This window comes from Lissotriton helveticus, chromosome 3_1 (assembly GCF_964261635.1).
Source record: "Lissotriton helveticus chromosome 3_1, aLisHel1.1, whole genome shotgun sequence".
NCBI classification, from domain to species: Eukaryota; Metazoa; Chordata; class Amphibia; order Caudata; family Salamandridae; genus Lissotriton; species Lissotriton helveticus.
In genome coordinates, this window is record NC_136061.1 from 916165276 (window position 1) to 916186034 (window position 20759).

General features: G+C 44.8%; 1 protein-coding gene across 1 annotated transcript; it reads right to left on the reverse strand.

The window, feature by feature from the left end:
- Positions 1-831: 831 nt before the first annotated feature.
- Positions 832-20275, reverse strand: LOC144823080 (fatty acid-binding protein 2, liver). Its single transcript, XM_078681252.1, has 4 exons — positions 20119-20275; positions 10106-10278; positions 3316-3405; positions 832-981 (listed from the first exon to the last, which is right to left on the reverse strand). Exons 1-4 carry the CDS (start codon positions 20183-20185, stop codon positions 931-933), a joined length of 381 nt encoding a protein of 126 aa, XP_078537378.1. The 5' UTR covers positions 20186-20275; the 3' UTR covers positions 832-930.
- Between the last annotated feature and the right edge of the window lie 484 nt (positions 20276-20759).

Sequence of the window (20759 nt, forward strand, 5' to 3'; positions counted from 1 at the left end):
TAGCATTTGAAGAGGTGTGAAAACTGCTACAAGAGCAGAGAACAAAGGCCTGGGTTTGGGCAGGTTTTTTTGTTCCCTTGACAGGATGATCAATGGGGTTGGACTCAGAAACTGCATTAAGTTCAAAGAGGCCTCCCCGGTCACAGGCAAATGTTAGTTGGCACCTGGGCCGGGCTCTTCCATTGTACCACCCAGCCTGGCTGGTTCCAATCACTATGATCTTTTTGACATTACAGTGTCAAATCCTGCTGGAATGTCAAATCCTGCTTGACAGGTCTGCTGATGTTTACATATAATATTGGGGATCTTGAAAGGCCGGGAAATAAGATGCCAAAACTATTTTTGTGCATCCACTGCCTGGTTGCTGGAAAGCCCTGCTATATTCCACTAGACCTCTGCCTCTGGGTTTAGTGGAAGTACAGTGACTACCCCAAACTGGATTTTATTGTTAGAATGAGTAGGACAGTAGGGTTAGCATAGTACACTAACCCGCCCACTCCCCAGCCCTCAGAACCTAAGTTTAATGTGACTGTAGACTTCCGCCATCTTGAAAATGCCAAAAGTGGAAAGGGTTGGCCCCTGGAACTTTTACCCGATTGGTTAGAGCGTGGGCAGAAGTTATTCCTACCCACTAGCTTGTGCCAGGCACCTTTTTGCACCCACTACAGAATACACCTGCCCTAAGGAACATCAGAAGAGGATTAAACCTGCTTTCTGTGACATGAGAAGACCGCTGAGGGACTGCACATGTCCTGTCTTGTACCCAGGGATTGTTTTTACTATATTTTTTATCTGCTAAGGTGCATGAAATATTTGAGTCAAAAAGAAACATGTGTTGCTTATTTCTTTATTTTTTCTTATCATTTAGCAGTAAAAAAAGAGTTAGGAGTGATATCAGTTCTCCTGGTCGAAAATGGGTCTTCTTCCGGTTTAAACTTTCCTGCTTCTTCGCACTAGTGTTGCTGAGCCAACAGTCAGAGTCTGAAAGACAAACATGAGATATGTTCACTTTGGGCTGCAGAGCACCTTCTGTGCAAAAGGAATTGTGCTTGAAGTTGAGGTTATGAAGCTGGCGATGGTTATTTGGCCAATTGTTTTTTACCGGTTGATTTGTATTGGACGGAAGTTTACGACTTTCAGAGACTCAAAATACTCCCATGTACAACAAAACAGGCAAAAAACATCTTTCAAACCCTCAAATTTTGGATGGTGATTAATATGCAACTTTGTAAAAACACCTGTGAAAGACCTATTAGGGGAAACTTCCTTTAGGACGAAGCTCCAATCACTCTGTGCCCTCACAGCGCCAGCAATAGAACAAACTCGTCTTAAGCAAGCATACGTTCTGCACGCAAGTCATTATAACGACTTGCTTTAGGTGGGCCCATTTGTGGAATGATGTTAAAATTAAAGTCCAACACCTTCCCTGCTGTTGCCCAGACTGTAGTTGGAATAGTAAATTAAACTATTCCAACTATAGTCTTGCCTGCGGAACTAATGCAGGCTAAAGACGCTTTCATTCTAATGACGGCATTCCCAAGGCATGCGTGATAAATGCCTGCGGAATACCGTCATACATTCACCTGTTCGACCTACCTCCTTGGGTTGCTCTTAAGTCATGTAGCTCCTTGACTTTCAGTATTCAGGTGAGGTACATTGGGGGAAACTTTCTAAAGAATATAACAGAGTCTATATTTGGCCGACCTCACCAAGAGCTATATAAGGGATGAATGTTTTCCTCTGGTGATGCATACACTGTTTTATGTGTGTGGGTCGCATTAACAGTTTATGTTGTTTGGAGCATGCGAGAAATCGGATTTATGCTTTTCTGTAAGGGAGTAATTCTGAAATGATAATTCACCTCAATACATTTTCCAGAAATTGCTTGGTGATCTGACGGTATAATAGGACACACGTCCTGGTAATAATGCCTCGAAATGTTTCCGCCAACTAATAGCTGCTGCAGTGAGGATGCCAGAATGGCTAACAGTAACAATGTCACTGCTAATTATTCCAAAAAATGAATAAGTTTCTCTAAACACATTAGTGATGTCTGTCAGTAACCGGGATTTACCAGCAGGTTAGTAATTGGGCCTATATATCTTGGATCGGACAGAAGAGCAGGGGGTTGGGCTAGCACTGTATCATATATAATATGGTGAGTGCTACAGAGGCAAACTTTTATTCATTTGTGCCCTGACCTGTTGGCTCATATTCGTAATATTTGTATTAGCCATAATTAATCATCTGCCTGCAGCCTGATTGGTTGCGGGCCATTATCGACCAACAAGGACTGGAACGTGCTCAAAAAAAGTTGAAACAAAAATGAGTTCTACACGAATTAGATCGGTCTTTTATGACAGCAATTACAAACAGCTTTCCAAAACCTGCTTTCTCACCATAGCATGTTGGTGCTGGAAAACAGAGAAAACTGATAGACCGAGCTAGTCACTAAAGACCAATTGGAGCGTGAGCAGTGACAGTAAAGCAGAAGGTCGGCCTGTGATAGAACCCATACATTTTTATGTAGGACACTCTGCCTGGGATTAACCACAGACAGGTCCAATGGAGTTATGCAATTTGAAGCTGCTGTGTTTTCTGCATAATTATGGATTCTTCCCACTTGCAGCACAATCAAACATCTTTTGCAAAATTTGCACATTTCAACAATTAACGTGTTTCTAGTTCAAGAGTATCAACAGTTACTATAAAAACGTGGTGCTGCATAGTGCCAGACCCTTTGCGAAGGATAACCGGTCACTTCTCAGTTGCTGATTCCTGTGTTCAGGATTACATTTGTACTAATGGGGCAGAACGTTTGGCTAGACAGTATTGATGTGTGTTAAAGTAAAATAGTCAAATATTGGCACAGAATGCACCGCATTGTGCCACAAAATGTATCTTCTTGTGCCACTTAATTTAGTCAAGCATGCCATATAATTTGGTCCTCCATTACCTCATAATTCCAGTGGTCTGAGAATAAAGTATAAATTAGCGCTCAGAAGGGTCTGAACAGCGATATGCAATTACTGAAAAAATAAATGGGAGTCTAATGTTGGTCTAAAATGCCTTAATTTATATCAAATCTTTACCACTATGTAAATGAGTTTCATTTGGATTAATTATATCTTAATGTATCTCATGTGATTATCCTTAAAATTTGAAATGGACTGACCCGCTTCATCCTGTGTTAGACACCCTTATTTAAATGGTAATCAATTACATAGTTGGTGTTTTTCATGAAATTCTAACAGTGTTCCGACACGCATGGACCACCACTGAGCAACCCTGACATAGACCCTATATATCACTCACCTCCACCATTTCATTCCCTTTGATTTCTTGGATATGAGTAAACTGGTCAGTCTTCGACACAAGCTTCCCGCCTTCATAGACAACTGTGCACTGAAAGAAGATAGAACGAGACATTATTGTAACTAGGAGTGTGATTTTGATGTTATAGTGGGGATATAGGCCATTAGTTAGAGTTTGGCAGGCGGCCACCATCCGCCAGGCTGGAGGATCCAATTACCTCTGCCGCCCTGGCAAACTACTGCCCACCACAGTTTGAGGGTTCTACTGGCCTGGCAGAGATCTCTGTGCCTTCAATGAAGCCACAACAGCTCTTCTGAAGATATTCATTATTTGCTGAGAGATAACTATGTTTCATGTAGCCACTCAGCAAACTTATTTTGTTTGACAAAAACATATCCCTATAGCTGGAGTTTGTTCTTGTAAAACAGAATATTGATGACCCTGCCACCCTGGGAGTTATCTATTAGGGAGTGAGCATTTCTTTTTTTATGTTGGGACCGCTAGTCTTTCCATGGTTGTCCCTAAAAGAAAGAAAGTACATCAGGGTGTCTGCACTAAAAGGGGTGGGGGGCTTGATGTACTTACACCAACAGCTGCCGGTCCAAAAGGCAGTCAGTGTAAGGTTTCCGCTCGAAGAGCCATTGGGGTTACTACAGGCAGGAACATGACGGTATTCCCAACTCTAAATAGAGCAGGTTGACTCTCAGTTTGGTAGAAAGGGTACTCTGACACTTTGTGGCAAAGTACTGTTTCTGAAAAACTGTATAGACTGGTGGTACGATAAGCTTACTTGTGGTGTAAATTAGTCTGTGCTGATTAAATGCCAACCCACTGCAGTGAGCCTGAATGATGTTGTTTTTTTTTAATTAGAGTTTTCTGCGGTCAACACATCAAACAAATAGATGTACCAAAGATCAGCCACGGCCCGTGGAGGGAGTTTCGGTGGGGCAGAGAGGCGGGCGGGGGAGGGGCAGGGTGGGGGGTGCTAAAAACCGGAGTATGGATAATTGAAGGTAAGTAAACAATTTAATAAATAAAACGAATTTCGTAGCACACCCTGCATCACATTTTGAGATGCAGGGCCCGCTACGAAATTCGAACTGCCAAAGATACCATAGGTACAGGACAGACATTTCACAGTCGATCATATCATATGTCAAAACATTTCATGGCCTCAAACATACAATGAACAAGCAACAGGTAGCTAAAACGGTACAATATTTGTCACTCAATAAAAGGTTGTGTGTGTCTGACCTGCTCTGTAGCTCTCCCCAGGCCAAAGCCATAGTGGCACAACAAGGGATGTCATATCTTGGTAAATTTCCTCAGGCACCCTCTGGCCTTGTATGTAACTTGTCAGTCAGCCATATAGAGGTCCAGCCCAGCTTTCCAGTCCCGGAGCGTGGGGGGACCAGGCGTGCCCCAGTGTTTGGCTACATCTCACTTAGCCACTGCTATGCCTACGTTACTAAGCAGGAGCTTGGCTCTGGGGAGATCTACATCTTTGGGGATACTCAACAATATGTTTTAGGGTCCATCGAGATTGTTTCTCTCATTATCTTGTTCCTCCACAATGTCAGTCCTGTGCCACTGGATGTTAGGGCATTTTCATAGAGTGTGTATGAACGGCCCTCTCTCTGCCCCACAATGATGGCAAATAGCGGAATCAGCTCTCCCGATCCCAATGCAACCGGGCCCTGTCATAATAAACTCTATATAGGACTTTGAATTGGATCAGTCAAAGTCTTTCTATAATTGCGACTTTCCTGAGGTGCATTAGGGCTGTGTCCCAGTCCAGGCCGTCAAACTCTCCCGCCTCATTTTCCTAGTATGCTATTAGTTTCATTAAGTAGTCGGGCCTATTATTGGTGATTGTTTTATAAGTCCATGACACTGCTTTTTCTGGAATTTCCCCTATAAGCAATCTCCCTTCTAGAGGTGCATGTGCCTGTATATTTTCAATGCTAAGTCCGTCGGTCACCCAGGCATGGTGAAGCTGGAGGTATTTATAGTGTTGAGTCATGCTGAATTGATAGTCGCTTTGGAAGGAGCTAAAAGGGATTAGGGCACCACCTTCTATAATGTACCCTAGTTTGGAGAACCCCAGGTTATCCCAGGCCCTGAAGCCCTGCAATTTTCTGAATTCCTTCAGGAGTGTGCTCTCCCGGAGGGGGATTTCTTGTATAAGTTGTGCGTTCCATTTTCTTCATCTTTCTACCCCTTTTCAGGCATCTATAGCTACATATGTTGCTGGCAGGAGCTTCTTAACCCCTATCCCGCCATAGAGATAGTGTATATAGGAGTAGTTTTGAAATGTTGAAGTATACATTTACATAACAAAGGCCCGTAGTGCGGTGGGCCCAATGCTCCAGGGGGCTCCCTCAGCACAGTACCCTGGTGTGACAGCTCCTGACTCAATTTAGAAAGGGGGGCTCCATGTAGCTTGCAGGGTAGCCCCTCAAGTTTCGTTACGCTAGTAGAAGTATATACAGGAGTTTCAGAAGTGTTATCATCATGTACATTGCGGCCTTGCCCAAAAGGATCAGTGGCAATGATCTCCACCTTTCTACTTTGTCATGGAATTTTGTCAAGTCCCTGCAGACATTATGTTCTAAGCTATCATCCTTATTTATGGTCACATATATACTGAGGTAGCGGACCCCCATATATCCACCCATAACTGCCCCGGGACACTTTTGTGGGTCAAAGTGTCTATTCCCTGGGTATAAGCTAGATTTGTCCCAGTTGATCTTGAAGCCTGAATATGCCCCATATGTGTGGAATATGTGGAAGAGCCCTTAGAGCGTCTGTTGTGAGTTTGTGACATAAAGCAAGATGTCACCGGCACATAGGTAGATTTGTTCATCTCCCAGGCCGTCCTCCTTCTCCCGAAAGCCTGTAAGACTTGGGTGGGTAAATATAATGCATGCTAGTGGTTCCAGCACGAGGGCAAATCACAGCGGGGTCAGAGGGCATCCCTGGTGCTTGCCCCTCTCAGTAGTGAATTCTGAGGGTAGTTCTCTATTCACCCATACTTGTGCCACCGTGTCTGTATATAGCAGCGTTACCCAAGCCCGGAATGTTTTGAACCGAACCATATTTCACTAGGACTTGTCTTAGGAATGGCTAAATGTCGGCATGAAATGCCTTCTCAGCGTTTAAGGATAGTAGCATGTGAGGGTCTTCCCTGCTGTGTATTGTCTCAAGCTAATTATATAGCCTATGGAGGTTGAACCTCATCGGCCTCTTGGAGATAAAATCCGACTGGTTGTGGTAAATTAGGGCGATGATAAACTTTCAAAGTCTTGTTTCAAGGATTGCGGCAAAAATTTTGGTCTTAATGTTCAGGAGAGAAATCGGGGGTGGGGGGGTAGAAACTGGATTCTGTCTTAGTCCTTCCAGGTTTATGTATCACTACTATCGTTACATTCTGAAGATCGTGTGAAGGGGTCCCTTGCTTTTGTTTTTGTGTACATTTCAAGGAGGTGAGGACTCTTGGTATTCCTCTTGAGAAGTTCCACCGGTATGCTGTTAGGGCCTGGGGTCTTCCTGGGTTTTAGGTTTCTAATGGCCATCTGCACTTCCTCAAGTGCAATGTCTGCTTCCAAGGCATGGCAATCATGCACCGTGAGGGAGGGGATGAGCACCCCCTCCAGGTAGGTGTCTATCGGGGGATATCTGCTAGCGGGTGGGCCCTCTAAAAAGCAGACTAATTTGCGATTTCCCCAGCAGTGACATATGTGTCACTGTTTTCACCTGTTATGGCATCTACCTACATCACATCTGCCTCTCGCCTGGTCATCCAAGCCAGAAGTCTCACAGCTTAATCACCGGAGACGTAGAAATGTCTGTGCTTGGCTAGGATGGTGACTTTAGCCTTTTGGTGTGCTAGTGCCTGATACTCTCTGAAGAGTATTGCAAATGAGTAAAGCACAGGGAGGTCTGTGTCCTTCTAACTGCACCAATCTATTTTCTAACTCTTCAATGTCCCTTGGATTTTCTCTTTTTCTTGTGTGCTGTTATGTTTTGAGCTCTATTCCGCAAAACCGTTTTATAGGTCTTCCATAATGTGACTGCCGAGGACACCTGGGGGCATATTATCAAGACAGGTGATAAAATTATCGCCATTTTAGCGGCAGAAAACTGTCCTTCACATTTAACATGTACTTCAATTGGAATTCCATAGAGCATATTATCAAGCCCATTATCGCCATTTTAGCTGCAGTTTTCTGCTGCTTAAACGGCGATAATTTTATCGCCTGTCTTGATAATATGCCCCCAAGTCTTTATTACACAGAACTAATAGAGTTCTGTGTCAACTCTAATCTTTCAAGCCACCCTCTCATTCCGCAGTTCCCATGTATTGAGTTTCTACCCCTCCCCTGATTTATGAGAATGTGTCATTTGCAGAATGCGAATTCCTGTGTCATTCTCAGTACAGATATTGCTTCCACTCCTTACACACATGCCAATGAGTCAAGCTTAATTTCGATATATGTATATCACTCAGAAGGCTTTTCATCAGCTTTGTCTGTCCTTTTAGACAAAGGCTTATCTCCAGTTGCCGCCAATTTCAGATGAATGCTACTTTTAATCTTTTTTTTTTTAAGCATTTTTCTTTATGTAGGTTGTCTTCTGTTTTGTAAACGATCTCCAATTTCTTGAGCAAGAAGTAACATCTGATGGGCTAGGAGGTGAAGTCTACCTATTCTTTAGGGCAGTAAAAGTGCTTAGTAAATTACTTTCCACCAGCATGTTTACACACCTGGAAATTCTGTACTCTACTTATAGGTTCCTATAACTGTCTAGTTTGACCTCTGTAGGCCTATGTACCTTGGAATATGATCTCACCCTCTAAAGATATACATCTCCCAATCCTAACCATCCTTCTATTAGAACACTTGCCAAATGGCACTGCTGAAGATTCCTAAACTGCAACAAATTCCCCATCAATCTTAATCTCCATTGAGTTCAGGGCACTGAGGCACTAACTTCCTGTTCTGGTTCTGGACCATACCCTTAAAACAAAAGGGGAAAACAGAGGCAGGCAGGAGGCTCGGCAGAGACGCTGGCAATGCATATGGACAGGAGTGGTGGAAGTAAACTGGTACTGAGTGTTCAGTTGGTATGTCCCTCCTGACATTACAAAAGAAATGCCACCAAGTGGTAGAGAAACGCATATAAGAGCTGAGCATAGGAAGGCAGTTTCATTATAGATATCTTTCCTTGTGACACTGTGTCTTGGAAACTTAAGGCATCACATACAAGGCCCTACCGGCACTTTTGCACCAAGGACAGGAATGCGCTGTATCACATAGAAATGGGACATTCCTGCCCTTTTGTTTTAACGTAGGGCAGCACAGCAAGATTCCTTATGGCCTGCCCTACTTCAAAACCTCGTAAATGAGGCCCTCAGAGCCTTATTTATAAGCCCCTTGTGCCACCGGTGCGTCACTTTTTGCAATGCTCCGGTGGAGCAGGAGCCTACTCCATATTTACGAAGAAGCACTAAGCCACTTTTTTGGGCTTAATGCTACCTCGTAAATATTGTTTCCTTTAACACAGTTTTCTGCGTTAAAGGGCCATGCAATGGGTGTTGCTGGGGGCGTTCCCAGCAACATCCATGGCTCTTTGACACTGCCCCAGGTTTACAAGAAATCGTAAATCTGAGGCAGCGCCAAAAACCAACGCCGCCCCCCCCACCCCACCTGGGGAGGCGTAAAGGAGACACAACGAGGAGAATATCTTTAACCCCTTAATTGCTGCCGTCGGCCAACGGTCGTCACGGCCACTACCTCCCCAGTGCTGCGCACGACCGTTGGACGTCCATTCAGCACTAGTTCCAATGGACAGCGCAGCACTGGGGAGGTCTATTTACAACGCTTTAAAGGGGTTAAGAAAGATCTTTATTTCTCCTCGTTTTTCCTTTTTCTATATGTGCAGCATTCTGCAGCACACATAGAAAGAGGAAAAAGCCTCTTGTGATTGTTTTTGTGCAGGAAGGTTTCTTTTCCTGCACAAAAATAATCAGCCCATTGTGCGCCGTCACAGGGAAAGGACAGGAATATGCCTTATATGATAGATACAGCTCTTTCCTGCCCTTTTCTTTTGCTTAGGGCAGCACAGCAGGAAGGCATGCGGTGCTGCCCTACGGCAAAACCCCATAAACGAGGCCATTAAAGTGTTAATAGAGATTCGAAATAATGCCGCAGACTTGACTGAGCCCCAGCAAGAGCTGCATTATAAAAAGCTGACGTATACATTCATCAAGCACTTCCGAATTTTTTAGGGAGCCCGAGTGAAAAACCACACATGCTGGCACGGGAGTCAAAGGGGCAGATTTACAAGCCCCTTGGGCCACTTTTGCGTCATTTTTCCCATGTTAAAACTGACGCAAAAGTGGAGCAAGAGGCTTGTAAATAAGCCCCAAAATATTTTAAAATGTCCTCTAGTGAAAGAGAACGGCGGGCCCTAATTTTTGTAGCGTATATGACACCACCCAATTTCATATCTGTGTTAGCTGTCTCTTCATTAATAACATTAATAATAATAAAATGACAGGCTGGCTGTGTAAATCTAGAAATATATTTTGAAGCAGATGTGCGAGACCCTGCAAAAGTGAGGGGTCAGGGGCATAATGCCACCTTTTACCCCCTCCAGCCCCCTCCCGCACCATGTAATGGCCGTGACATCACTGCCATTTTGACAGCGGTTGAGATGAAGGTACAGCTTAGAAGAGTGAAGGTGAGATCTTCCATCTCAGCAGGGGACCGAGGTGCTGAAAACCTACCTTGATCTTTTTGCCATTCATGGTTGTGATCTCCGCCTCTTTCCCGATGGTGAAGGAGTTGGTGACCGACTGCTTGGGCGTTTTGGACGTGACGACAAAGTTGTCTCCGTTCTGATGGATTTCGATGACTGGGTGAATGTCTTTAGCCACCTTGACAACATCTTCTGGTAATCCTACAGACGGCAAAGAAAGGTCACAATCCATGCCGTAAATGAACTGCAAATTCGGGAACAAAAGGCAAAATCTACTACAAGCAAAACTTTTCAACATTTTGAGGTTTCGCCTGGCCGTAGCACTGCGCAGCAGTGCTCGCGCAGGCGAAATTTTATGATCCTACAGTGTGGGGCTTTGTCCCGCCTTCTGTTCCATTGGCTAGCTCCATAAATGGAGGCTAGCCATTGGAAGAGATGGTTGTCAATTACTCTTTCCCCCGTCACAACGCGATTCGGGGGCGTTTCCATGGCTTTTTTTAAGTCCCGCCCTCTCCTCTTCCCATTGGCTGGAATTTTACCTTCCAGCCAATGGGAAGGGGAGAGCACGAAAAACACGCCCCCGAATCCCTACAGGGCGCGCTGTGCTTTTCCGAGCAGCGTCTACCGAGGACATGAGGTAAGCTTCTGCCCCCCTGTTTGTGCCGTTTTTCCTGCCTCCCTGTTTGTGCCGTTGTTTTTTGCCTCTGACTCCCTGTTTGTGCACCCCTTCCCTCCGCCCACAGCTCTCCTTTGTCCCGCTCTAGACCCCCCTTCCCTCTACCCATGTATTCTTTGCCAGTAGACGCCGTCACACTCGGTCGCCGGGAAGCCCATACAGGTCGGTCTCCCTGCCGACGCCCAGACACAGGGGAAAAGGACCCCGGGGTCTATGAGGCTCTTGGGCCCTGAGGTGGGTTTCCAAGGAGCCCGTAACGTTGTTGATGCTCTCGGGGGGGGGGGGGGAGGCGCGTGCTGGCCGACATTGTTACAGGAACCCGTTCCGTTGTCGGACCGCAGGCCCAGCGTTCTCCTTAGCTGAGATATGGGGCATGCTTCGGGCAGTTGAGAGCGAAGGTCTGGCTTTGCGCCCCTTCTTGAGATGGCTGCACGTGGGCCCGCACTTGTTTGTGGCGGGGTGTTGGCCTAACGGCCAGGGCGTCCGACTTCGAGGCGGGTGAAGTGGGTTCGAGTCTTGGCGAGGACGCTGAACTTCACGTGATTTTGGGCATTTCACTTAATATCCCCGTGCCCGACAAAAATAAAGGTGCCCTCTAGGAATGTTAAGCACTCCGATACCCGAGTCGGGTCAATTGTATCCAAAGCTACCAAAATATCGGCACGTCCCAGCAATTTAGACCTCTGTTACTGCACGGGACGATGCGCTGTAATGTCACTGCACGGGACGTTGCGCTGTAATGTCATACACCCACAATGACTTCAAAGCAGGGAGCAGGGGTCAATTTTGACGCAATGCAATGTTTAGGGATGACTGTGAGAGGAATGCCGTGTTGGGCCAACATACATGTATCTTGCGAAAGCACTAATGGCTCTACGCGTTCGGCGCTGTCCGACGCTATTAATGGAAGAGGGGCGGGTTCGATCCCACAGTAAGGATGTCGCACAAATGGTCCCAGCACCAAGGGAATGATTTTACGACTTTTAATAAACTCTAAGGTGCCAAATGACTCCAGGTCAGCAGGAACCTCGTTATCGAGTGCCTGATTCCATTTAGAGACGCTTGTTTAAATTATGCATTCTCATTTGTTCTGCTCCAATTAACGAAGACGCTGGGATATTCTTGTGTTTACATATGAATCCAAAACGCCAAATCCAACATGAGAATCTGGATCCTGGCTAGGGATGGGAGCAAGCTAGACATTTCTGCTTAAAAGGTTGTGAGGAGAGGGTCTAGGAATGGAGAGCACGTTATAGCAGAAGGAAGGCCCCGACTGTGGCACTGGTACTCCGTTTCTTGTGACAGGGACTGAAGCGGGGTCTGGGCCTTGGCAGTTGTTACCCCCAGGGGTTAACCACACAGCAGACATTCTGAGCCCCCCTCTCTGCCATGGCAGATGCTATTGGGCCGATGCAGCACATGGGTTACAGCATGCGCAGCCACCGTTCTAACGTCTTTCATACATAGAAAGGGTACATACATCACAGGCAGCGGGAGTGAGCAGCCCTCACACACAATGACAGAGGTGCAGCACAGGCACCGGAAGGGAACAACTCTCATACACAGGTGTAGCACATGCACCGGAAGTGAGCAGCCCTCACACAGAGGTGCAGCACAGGCACCAGAAGGGAACAACCCTCAAACACAGAGGTGCAGACCATGCAGCACAGGCACCGGAAGTGGGCAGCCCTCACACACAGTGGTGTACCATGTGGAGTACTCACAGAGGTGAAGCACATGCGCCAGAAGAACATTTGGGGCACCTACACTTATTCTTTTCAATTTAGGCACTTGAGGCGCGGCACAAAAGTGACAGTGCAAGCATTTCTCACACAGAACAGCTAGAACATAGACTGGTGGCGGCGGCTGGGCTTTACCTGGTGTTCATGGTGGGGGAGCTAGTGAGTATATAAAACTTTATAAATAAAATAAATAAATAAGGTGCACTTTCACCGGCAATGCCAGTCTGCGGGGCAGGCTGCTGCTTTGTATCCCCTTTGAGGGATGGGGGGGGATGGGGTTCTTAAATTCCATACTAATCCATTATGAGGGGAGACTGGTGGAATGGGCTTGGTCCGGTGGAAAGAAACTGCTCCTGCCAGAGCGCTATATTAACAAGGCACCAGAGTGCCACTTTTCAGCGCAAGGGCCATTCCATTGCATGGGTTAGAGAGAGCTTGTACTTCGTATTTACCACTGGAATCTATACGAAAAGGAGTTGGCGCTGTTCACTGTCCATGCAGACACCTTCTTCCTAGGTTGCGGGGTGTATTAGTGGTTGTGGAGCAATTTTCAGGGTGAATGTTGCAGAGATCGCGATTTCATTAAGCAAAATGTAAATGTGACATAACGACCCTTTTGAATGATGAGAACTGGGTTGTTGGCTTCCAGCTCTGCTTGTGCGTGCGGTAAGTGTGACCAGGAAATATTCAAGCAACTTCTTAGCATAGTGACTGGGGCTGTAATCTCGTTTTGTAATTTGCGGGAGGGGAAGCAATTCCCCAGTCATTGTCTGTTTGTTTTTTTAAGCTTGATGGCATCGGCACATCTTCTCACTTATTGAGAGAACCTGTTGCACGCTTGCGAACACACAAACACACTTGCCTGAACATGTTGAATGTTGGTCCCTTTTGCAGTGCCCTGGAACACTTTGAGTAGTGGTACCACTAGAGACTTGGCCATGGTAAGGTAGAGTTGATCTGCACTGGGTCTTCAATGGGAATCTTTGAGTGCAATCAAAAAACCCTAATCCGCAATACGAGCAGACTTGTGTATGATATTTCCAGACTTTTTAATTTCAGACACTGATATTTATATTAGGTAAATCTTCCATTAATAGTCCAGCTTTTTGTGATAGATTTGTATGATTTCAAGAAACCATACTACTCTGTGTGTGTGGCTCTGTGTGTGTGTGTGGGGGGGGGGTCTCTGTGTGTGTGGGTGTGGGTCTGTGTGTTTGTGTGTGGCATTTGCAAGAGATTAAGCTATTGGCATTGTAAATGACAATGCCATTTATTTATCTGTTTTCAAAACCAACATATAAATAAAAATTGTCATTTACAATGCCAATAGCTCTTACTTTTGCAAAGGCGAGACCGTTGCATTGTAAATGCTTGTTACCTTTGTCAGGAATTGTATTTACACAAAAAGTTTGTGGGTATATCTGTAAATATAAGTCTTCAGAAATGTTTAGCAAATACAAAAAATCTACTTAACGATTTTTTTTATATAAAATTCTGCACTCATGATAGATTCTGGGATACACATTCCATATAATTGATTTCAAATCATTAATTAATTTCGTTGTATTCCTTGGAGTTCAAATTTTATTTACATATTTTTTTTAAATAACATAAATAAATTGCACAAAGCACGCCGCCTTTGGAGGATCGAACACATCCTGCTCATTGAACCAACCCACCAAGGACCATCACTACAAAATACATACACAATTGACCAAACACTGCAACAAGGCCATGATGATCCTAGTCACCGTGAAACCCCAGAGCCGGGGTAAAAGGGCGGCCAAACTCCAAAGCCATTTTGATGCCTTATGAGAAACATTCAAATATGGTGACATACCATACCATCCCGAGCCATGTGATAACATATGCTATACCATCCCACTCCCTCTTGTAGCATAACATAAGATAAAATAACATAACATGACATAACATACCATTTATTTGTAAGCGCTCACATTTTATTTATGTTACTTAAAAAAAAATATGTAAATGAAATGTGAACTCCAAGCAATACATCGAAATTAATTAATGATCGGAAATTAATTATATGTAATGTGTATCCCAGAATCTATTATGTGTGCAGAATTTTATATTAAAACATCGTTAAGTAGATTTTTTTTGTATCTGCCAAACATGTTTGAAGACTTATATTTACAGATATACCCACAAACGTTGTGTGTAAATTCCATTCCTGACAAAGGTAAAAATGTTGACTCTGCGTAAAATACAGTCGAGCCTGTTGTTTCATACACTGAATATTGAGGGCTTGGTGGTTTTCTGTCTAGCGGAAAATACCAAATTCCTCCAGTTCTATCTGGAGGGGTAATTGGTTCTCACTCGATTCACCTATTGGACCTTGTTATGCGTGTGCAGATATCTCTTTCTTTGCTCTTTATAGCCATTTCGAAGTTTAGATACGAAAACAGAAATCGAACCAGGAAATATTACTTCCAGTTGCTCCGCTTCAAAAGCATTCTTAAATCGACGAGCTGCCATTTTGATTCACTTGACCTTCTCCCAGAGTATGTCCTTCTAGTTCAAGTACCCAGAACAAAACTTTACAAATCCGAAAGGCTGCTATGCCCCTTGCTTTGTTGACTTAAAATATCAAAGGATTAGGGGCACTTCCCCCCACTAAACCTGAATAATAACTTCTATTTTTGTCAAGAAAAAATGTACTCCTAAAATGAGCATTTTTCTAGCTGGTTGCGATAAAATCAATAATTTATAAATGGCACGGACTTGAAATTTATGTAAGACCCCCAAATGCATAGAATGGCTACTAAATGTTTAGGTAAGGCATTATATGACTTTTTCCCTGAAAAGGTCAGGTGACACTCTGACATTCAGCATTGGCCTAAGGGCAGATTACCATGAGCTAGTGTTGTGGTCAGATTTTGCTGACAGTTGACTGCTGCCCGGTCTTTCCGAGGCTGGCGCGTTGTCAAGGACACAAAGGAGATTGTGGTGGTAAGATGCCTCTTAGTACTGTCAATGCACGTGTTGAAATTCATCTTCACAGCTACGTCTTCGTAGCAGGGGACCCAAATGCCTATTACTGTTAGCATCTACAGTGCATCTCTTGAGCTTCTTAGGTTGTTTCATAGCAAATTAAATCACAAAAATGTTAACCCATAACTATCTTCTTTTAGCAACCTATGTTTGGGTCTTGCACATACACAGTGATGAAGACGTAGGTATAATTAATGCAGAACATTGTGTGGCCCAGGGTTTCCTGTTTGTGAAGGGCTCACTGTAGCCCAGGTATGACTGTTATTCACTACTTTATCGTGGGCCTGCTGGCCTCAGGGTTCATTGAACCCTTGCTACACCATTGTACTGTGGTTAACAACAGGAAGAACACGCATTGGCTATGTGAGAGATATTGGCTTTACCAATGTCTTTTAGCCATGTTGTACAACAGTGTGGCTAAACGTTTGTGCATAGTGTTGCGTAGAGTAGAGTGGTGTAGATGAGAGTGGCATAGAGAAGAATGACATACAAAAGAGTGGAGTAGTGGAGGGGTGTGGAGTGAAATGGTGTGGAGTGGAGTGGAATAGGGTGCAGTAGCATAGATTGGAGTGGCATAGAGTACAGTGGCATAAAGTAGAGTGGTGTAGGGCAGTGTACTGTAGAGTGGTGTAGAATGGTGTAATGTAGAGTGGTGTAGAGAAGTATGGCATAGAATGGAGTGGTGTTGAGTGCTGTAGACTGCATTGTGTGGAGGGGTGTGGAATGTAGTAGAATGGAGTGGAGTGGATTAGAGTGGCATAGAGGAGTGTAGAGTGGCATTGTATGGAGTGGCGAAGAATGGAGTGGAGTAGAGTAGAGTGGCATAGAGTGGTGTAGAGTAGAGTGGCGTGGAGTAGATTGGTATAGAATGCAGTGGCATAGAGTATAGTGTCCTGTACTAGAGTGGGATAGAGTAGGGTAAAGTGGAGTAGAGTACCGTGGAGAAAAGTGGAGTGCAGCATAGAATATAGCGGCATAGAGCGAAGAGGTGTGGTGCAGCTGCCAGGGCAGCTGACTTCGAATCACAGAGTTCGCGGTTTGATCCCCGGAGGCAGCTCAGCTCAGCACCATGTGACTCTGGGCAATAGCTCACTTAATTTCCATCATGGCCCCCAGCGCCTTAAGACCCATAAGGGTGAGTAGTTTGTGCTTTACAAATATGGATTTTTTTTTACATAGAGTAGAGTAGAGTGACATAGACTGGAGCAAAGTAGAGTGGCATAAAGTAGAGTGGCATAGAGTGGCATTGCGTGTAATGGAGTGGTGTAGAGTAGATGCAAGGAGTAGAGTATTGTGCTTAGGGAAGAGTAGCATAGAGTGTGGTGGCAAAGAGTGGAATGGAGTGGAGTAGAGTGGTGTGGAGTAGAGTGGCATAGAGTGGAGTGACATAGAGTGGAGTCGACTGGAGTGGAGTCACAAAGAGTAGACTGGCGTAAAGTGGATTGGAGTGGCGTAGAGTGGCATAGAGTGGAGTTGCATAGAGTGCTGTGGAGTGGCATTGTGTGGAATGGGGTGGTGTGGTGTGAAAGGAGTGGAGTTAAGTAAAGTAGAGTCCCATGGAGTGGCATTGTGTGGCGTAGAGTGGAGTGGCATAGAGTTGGGTGGAGTGGAGCAGTGTGGTGTAGAGAAGAGTGAAGTGGCATAGAGTAGCATAGAGTAGATTGGTAGGGGTGGCGTAGAGTGGGACGGAATAGAGCAGATTGGTGTAGAGTAGAATAAAGTGGCGTAGAGTGGAGTAAAATGGCGTAGAGTGGATTGGAATGACATCGATTGGCCTAGAGTGGAATGTGGAGGAAAAGAGTGGCGTAGAGTGGGATGGAGTTGCATAGAGTTGAGTGGTATAGAGTAAAGTGGCATTGAGTACAGTGGTATGGAATGGGGAAGGAAGAGTGGCAAGGAGTGGGTAGAGTAGAGGGTGTAGAGTAGATTGGAGTGACGTAGAGTAGAGTGGCATAGAGTAAAGTGGCATATAGTGGAGTGGTGTAGAATGGAATGGCTTGCAGTAGATCTGAGTGATTTAAAGTGGTGTATATGGCAGAGTAGCATAGAGTAGAGTTACATAGATTGTACAGTTGTGAGTGTAAGTAACTAAAGCCTCAGATAAAGTGAAAGAAATATAAACATTAAGCTGTATGTCTGTGTTAAAAATAGGAAAGCACATTGCATGTCCAGGAATAATACCAAAATGCTTATAAAATTCAAAAAAATGTGAGCATTGCAAACAGACGAGGAAGAACATGCACTTGGTCCATGCTCCAGGAAGGAGAAGGAGCTAACACAAGAAAGCAAGGGAAGTCTAGGGGAGATAAGCAATTGAAAGATTGCAAATGAGAGTGACAATGAAAAAAACTAATGGTATGTTGTGAGCAGGTTGTAAGCCCACTGAGTTGTAAACATGCACTTTGACCTAAAGAACTTGTCTAAAATCATATCGGTTCGAGGATAATGAAAGAGTTAAAATTTACACAAAAAATATACTTTTTGAAATTTCATAGAATATTCATGCTTCAGCTACCTTTTGTATCGCTTTGTTCGCCCTAAGTGTGGCAGGGTATGCTCAGACGTGAGTCCCTTGCTCACTTGTCCACTGGAGTCAAGCTATCCTGGCTGATGAGGATTATGAATCCGAAACCGGTCCCAGGATGCTTGTTTCCGGTCCAGGGAAGACATGGCTTGGCAGTTCGGGCTGGACTGTTCCCATGAGGCACAGGGTCAGACTAATTTGCATATAGCCATGTCTGAACTGGGGTGGCCGAGTGAGCTAAAGAATGGTGATGGATTAAACCCAGATCAGTTGACTGGGGGTGAGTGTTTGATTTGCTCAAATGCTCCGTCCATCATCCCCTTTTGTATCGCTCAGCTACCTAAAGGCAGTAGGGCCGGGTCACCAGCCACTTTCTACAAAAATATATGTAGTTCCCTGAATTTGCCCGAGGCTGGTGTATTTTCACTTTGCTCACTCTACACTTCATTTAGCCAGATGTCCCATCCTGCACCAAGAGGATGTTAGGCTGAAGCGGAGTCTGTTTCCACGCTATCTCTTGAGTGGCACCACGTAAACACACGCAAAGTTGCAAGGTAGAGCACATGCAACTTCACCCATTCCTAGTTACAGCTGAAGTCTGAAGCTTGAAAAGCCTGATTTTACCTCTTCATGGTCCTATTTCCAAGTTGTATTGTACCGGGAGAGACTGCAAAATCACATGTGATATCACCATTTCTGTATGGTAAAATTGCCTCAGTACAGTTTTGAGCCCCACCGAATTGGGAATTTCTGTGTGTGACCAACTTTTCATGCCAGAAAAACAAAGGGGACACACCATTCAATGGGGGGTTTCTGCACACATTTACCAACTGCTCGGAGTAAACCTGTGTCAAAAGGCATGCTGGGTCCAGACAAAGTTGGTCCTGCTATGTCACATATGTGCGATGGAACATATATATATCTATATCTTTAATGTGTGCAACCTGATGTTGTTCTTTTGATTGGAAAAAAGAAATAAAAATACTGCAGCCCTGACATTCGGCAGTGCCGGCGAAAGACTTCTGAGAATAATTTTGGGCTCCCACACTTATTCTTTTACAAACTAAGCACTGGTACTTCAGACTGCAAAAGCGAAAACTCGGTATCAGGTGCAAAAACTGACAGCACCCATTACTCCCCCACCCTCCGCCCTTCAATGCCGAGTAAAAATTGCATTTACGTCGGCTTGTTTTTGCACCTATTTTTGCCGGTACTTAAAGTGAGGCCGGGAGTCTTCGAGTCACAAACTCCTCCTGCACCGCGTGCATACAGAGCGGCTATATATTTATATGAATGGTCTTATGTCCATAGAAGTGCATGAACATATACTGCCCTCCTCATACCATGGGCCCTCGAGTAGAGGCAGTAGTAGTGACAAATTCCGAGATAGTATTTAAATAGAAGGTAGGATAAAGACAAGAGTGATCACAGTGTAATGCAAAGACAGAGCTGGGGAGGGGAGTGTACAGTTTTGCAGAATCGGCATCTTGTATTGTGCCAAACTTTACATATGCCAAGCAGTGGGTAAATTGTGCGCTGAGGACCAGACGACCTACCATCAAAATCCCAATTTACCACTTAACACATTGTGTCACCTTGGCCAAACCAAATTTGTGGCCAAATCACGAGTCGGCTGGTGGTCCTGACCTGGTCGGAGTAACCATCTGAATTAGGACTATAATACTGATGGCCATGTTACCTGCTGAAAATGAGTGAAAACTACTCAGGTGAAATCCATCTAAAAGGAGAAATGCCAAGTCAGAATCTGCAGGGAAACCCCGATTCCTGCATGCTATTCGGAATTTTAGATGTGAAATGTCGTAAATACCCGTCGCAGATGCGAGAATAGCGCAATAACAGTAATATTACAGCCCTATTACCAGGTCCTGGACCTGTACCAAGCCACTCCCTGTGACTCTGTTCCCATAACGACCAAATCGGGAGTGATTACAATTAGGATAAATCATAAATGAAGACCTAAAGTGTTATGTGCCAAAGTGGCAATTTAGTTAATTTGCCCTTTTCAGACATCATGAAGAGACACGTGGTGGTCCCAGAAATGGCAATTAAACGTACGTACTTACCTACAGCCCTCAAGAAGGCCTCGTAGTTCTCCTGGGAGTACACCTGCCAAGTTCCGTTGAAGTCCATGGTAGGTGCGGGCGAGGGCTGCTAGGTACCTCTGGGCGACTTTAGGGCAAGAAGTGGGAAGAATTACCGGGCAGGAGGCTTTTTATGCTGACACTGGGGTAGGACGAGGCACTGGGGTCCGAGTAGTGGCCAAATTATTAACCATTACATTTTTAATCATTAACAATTTGTTGACCTGAGGGGAATGACCCAAAAGTCACTGACATCTGTCTTTTTTGGCATTTGTTAGAGGTTTTTCACTCGATGCTCAAAAGCTGGACGTGGCTGTAGCCTCTCCGGCTTCCCAATGGGTTCTGCTAGCGCAGTCTTTTGTTACGTCATTACCTACGTCACTAGTCTCGGAACATGTGACTAGGGCTCGTGCGGTAGTAGCGCGCGGAGAGTTCTGTGTATTAGTCAATCTATATATTTTTCAGTTCAGGCAAATTGCCTGCTACCGAGGACAAAACAGACCGATACGCCATTTATTTGGTGGGCTACATGTACGGACCATCTACACTTAACACGTACTCTCAGTTGCCAATAAGGCAGGACAATGATTTAACATTTATATTTCACATTTCTATTTCTATAG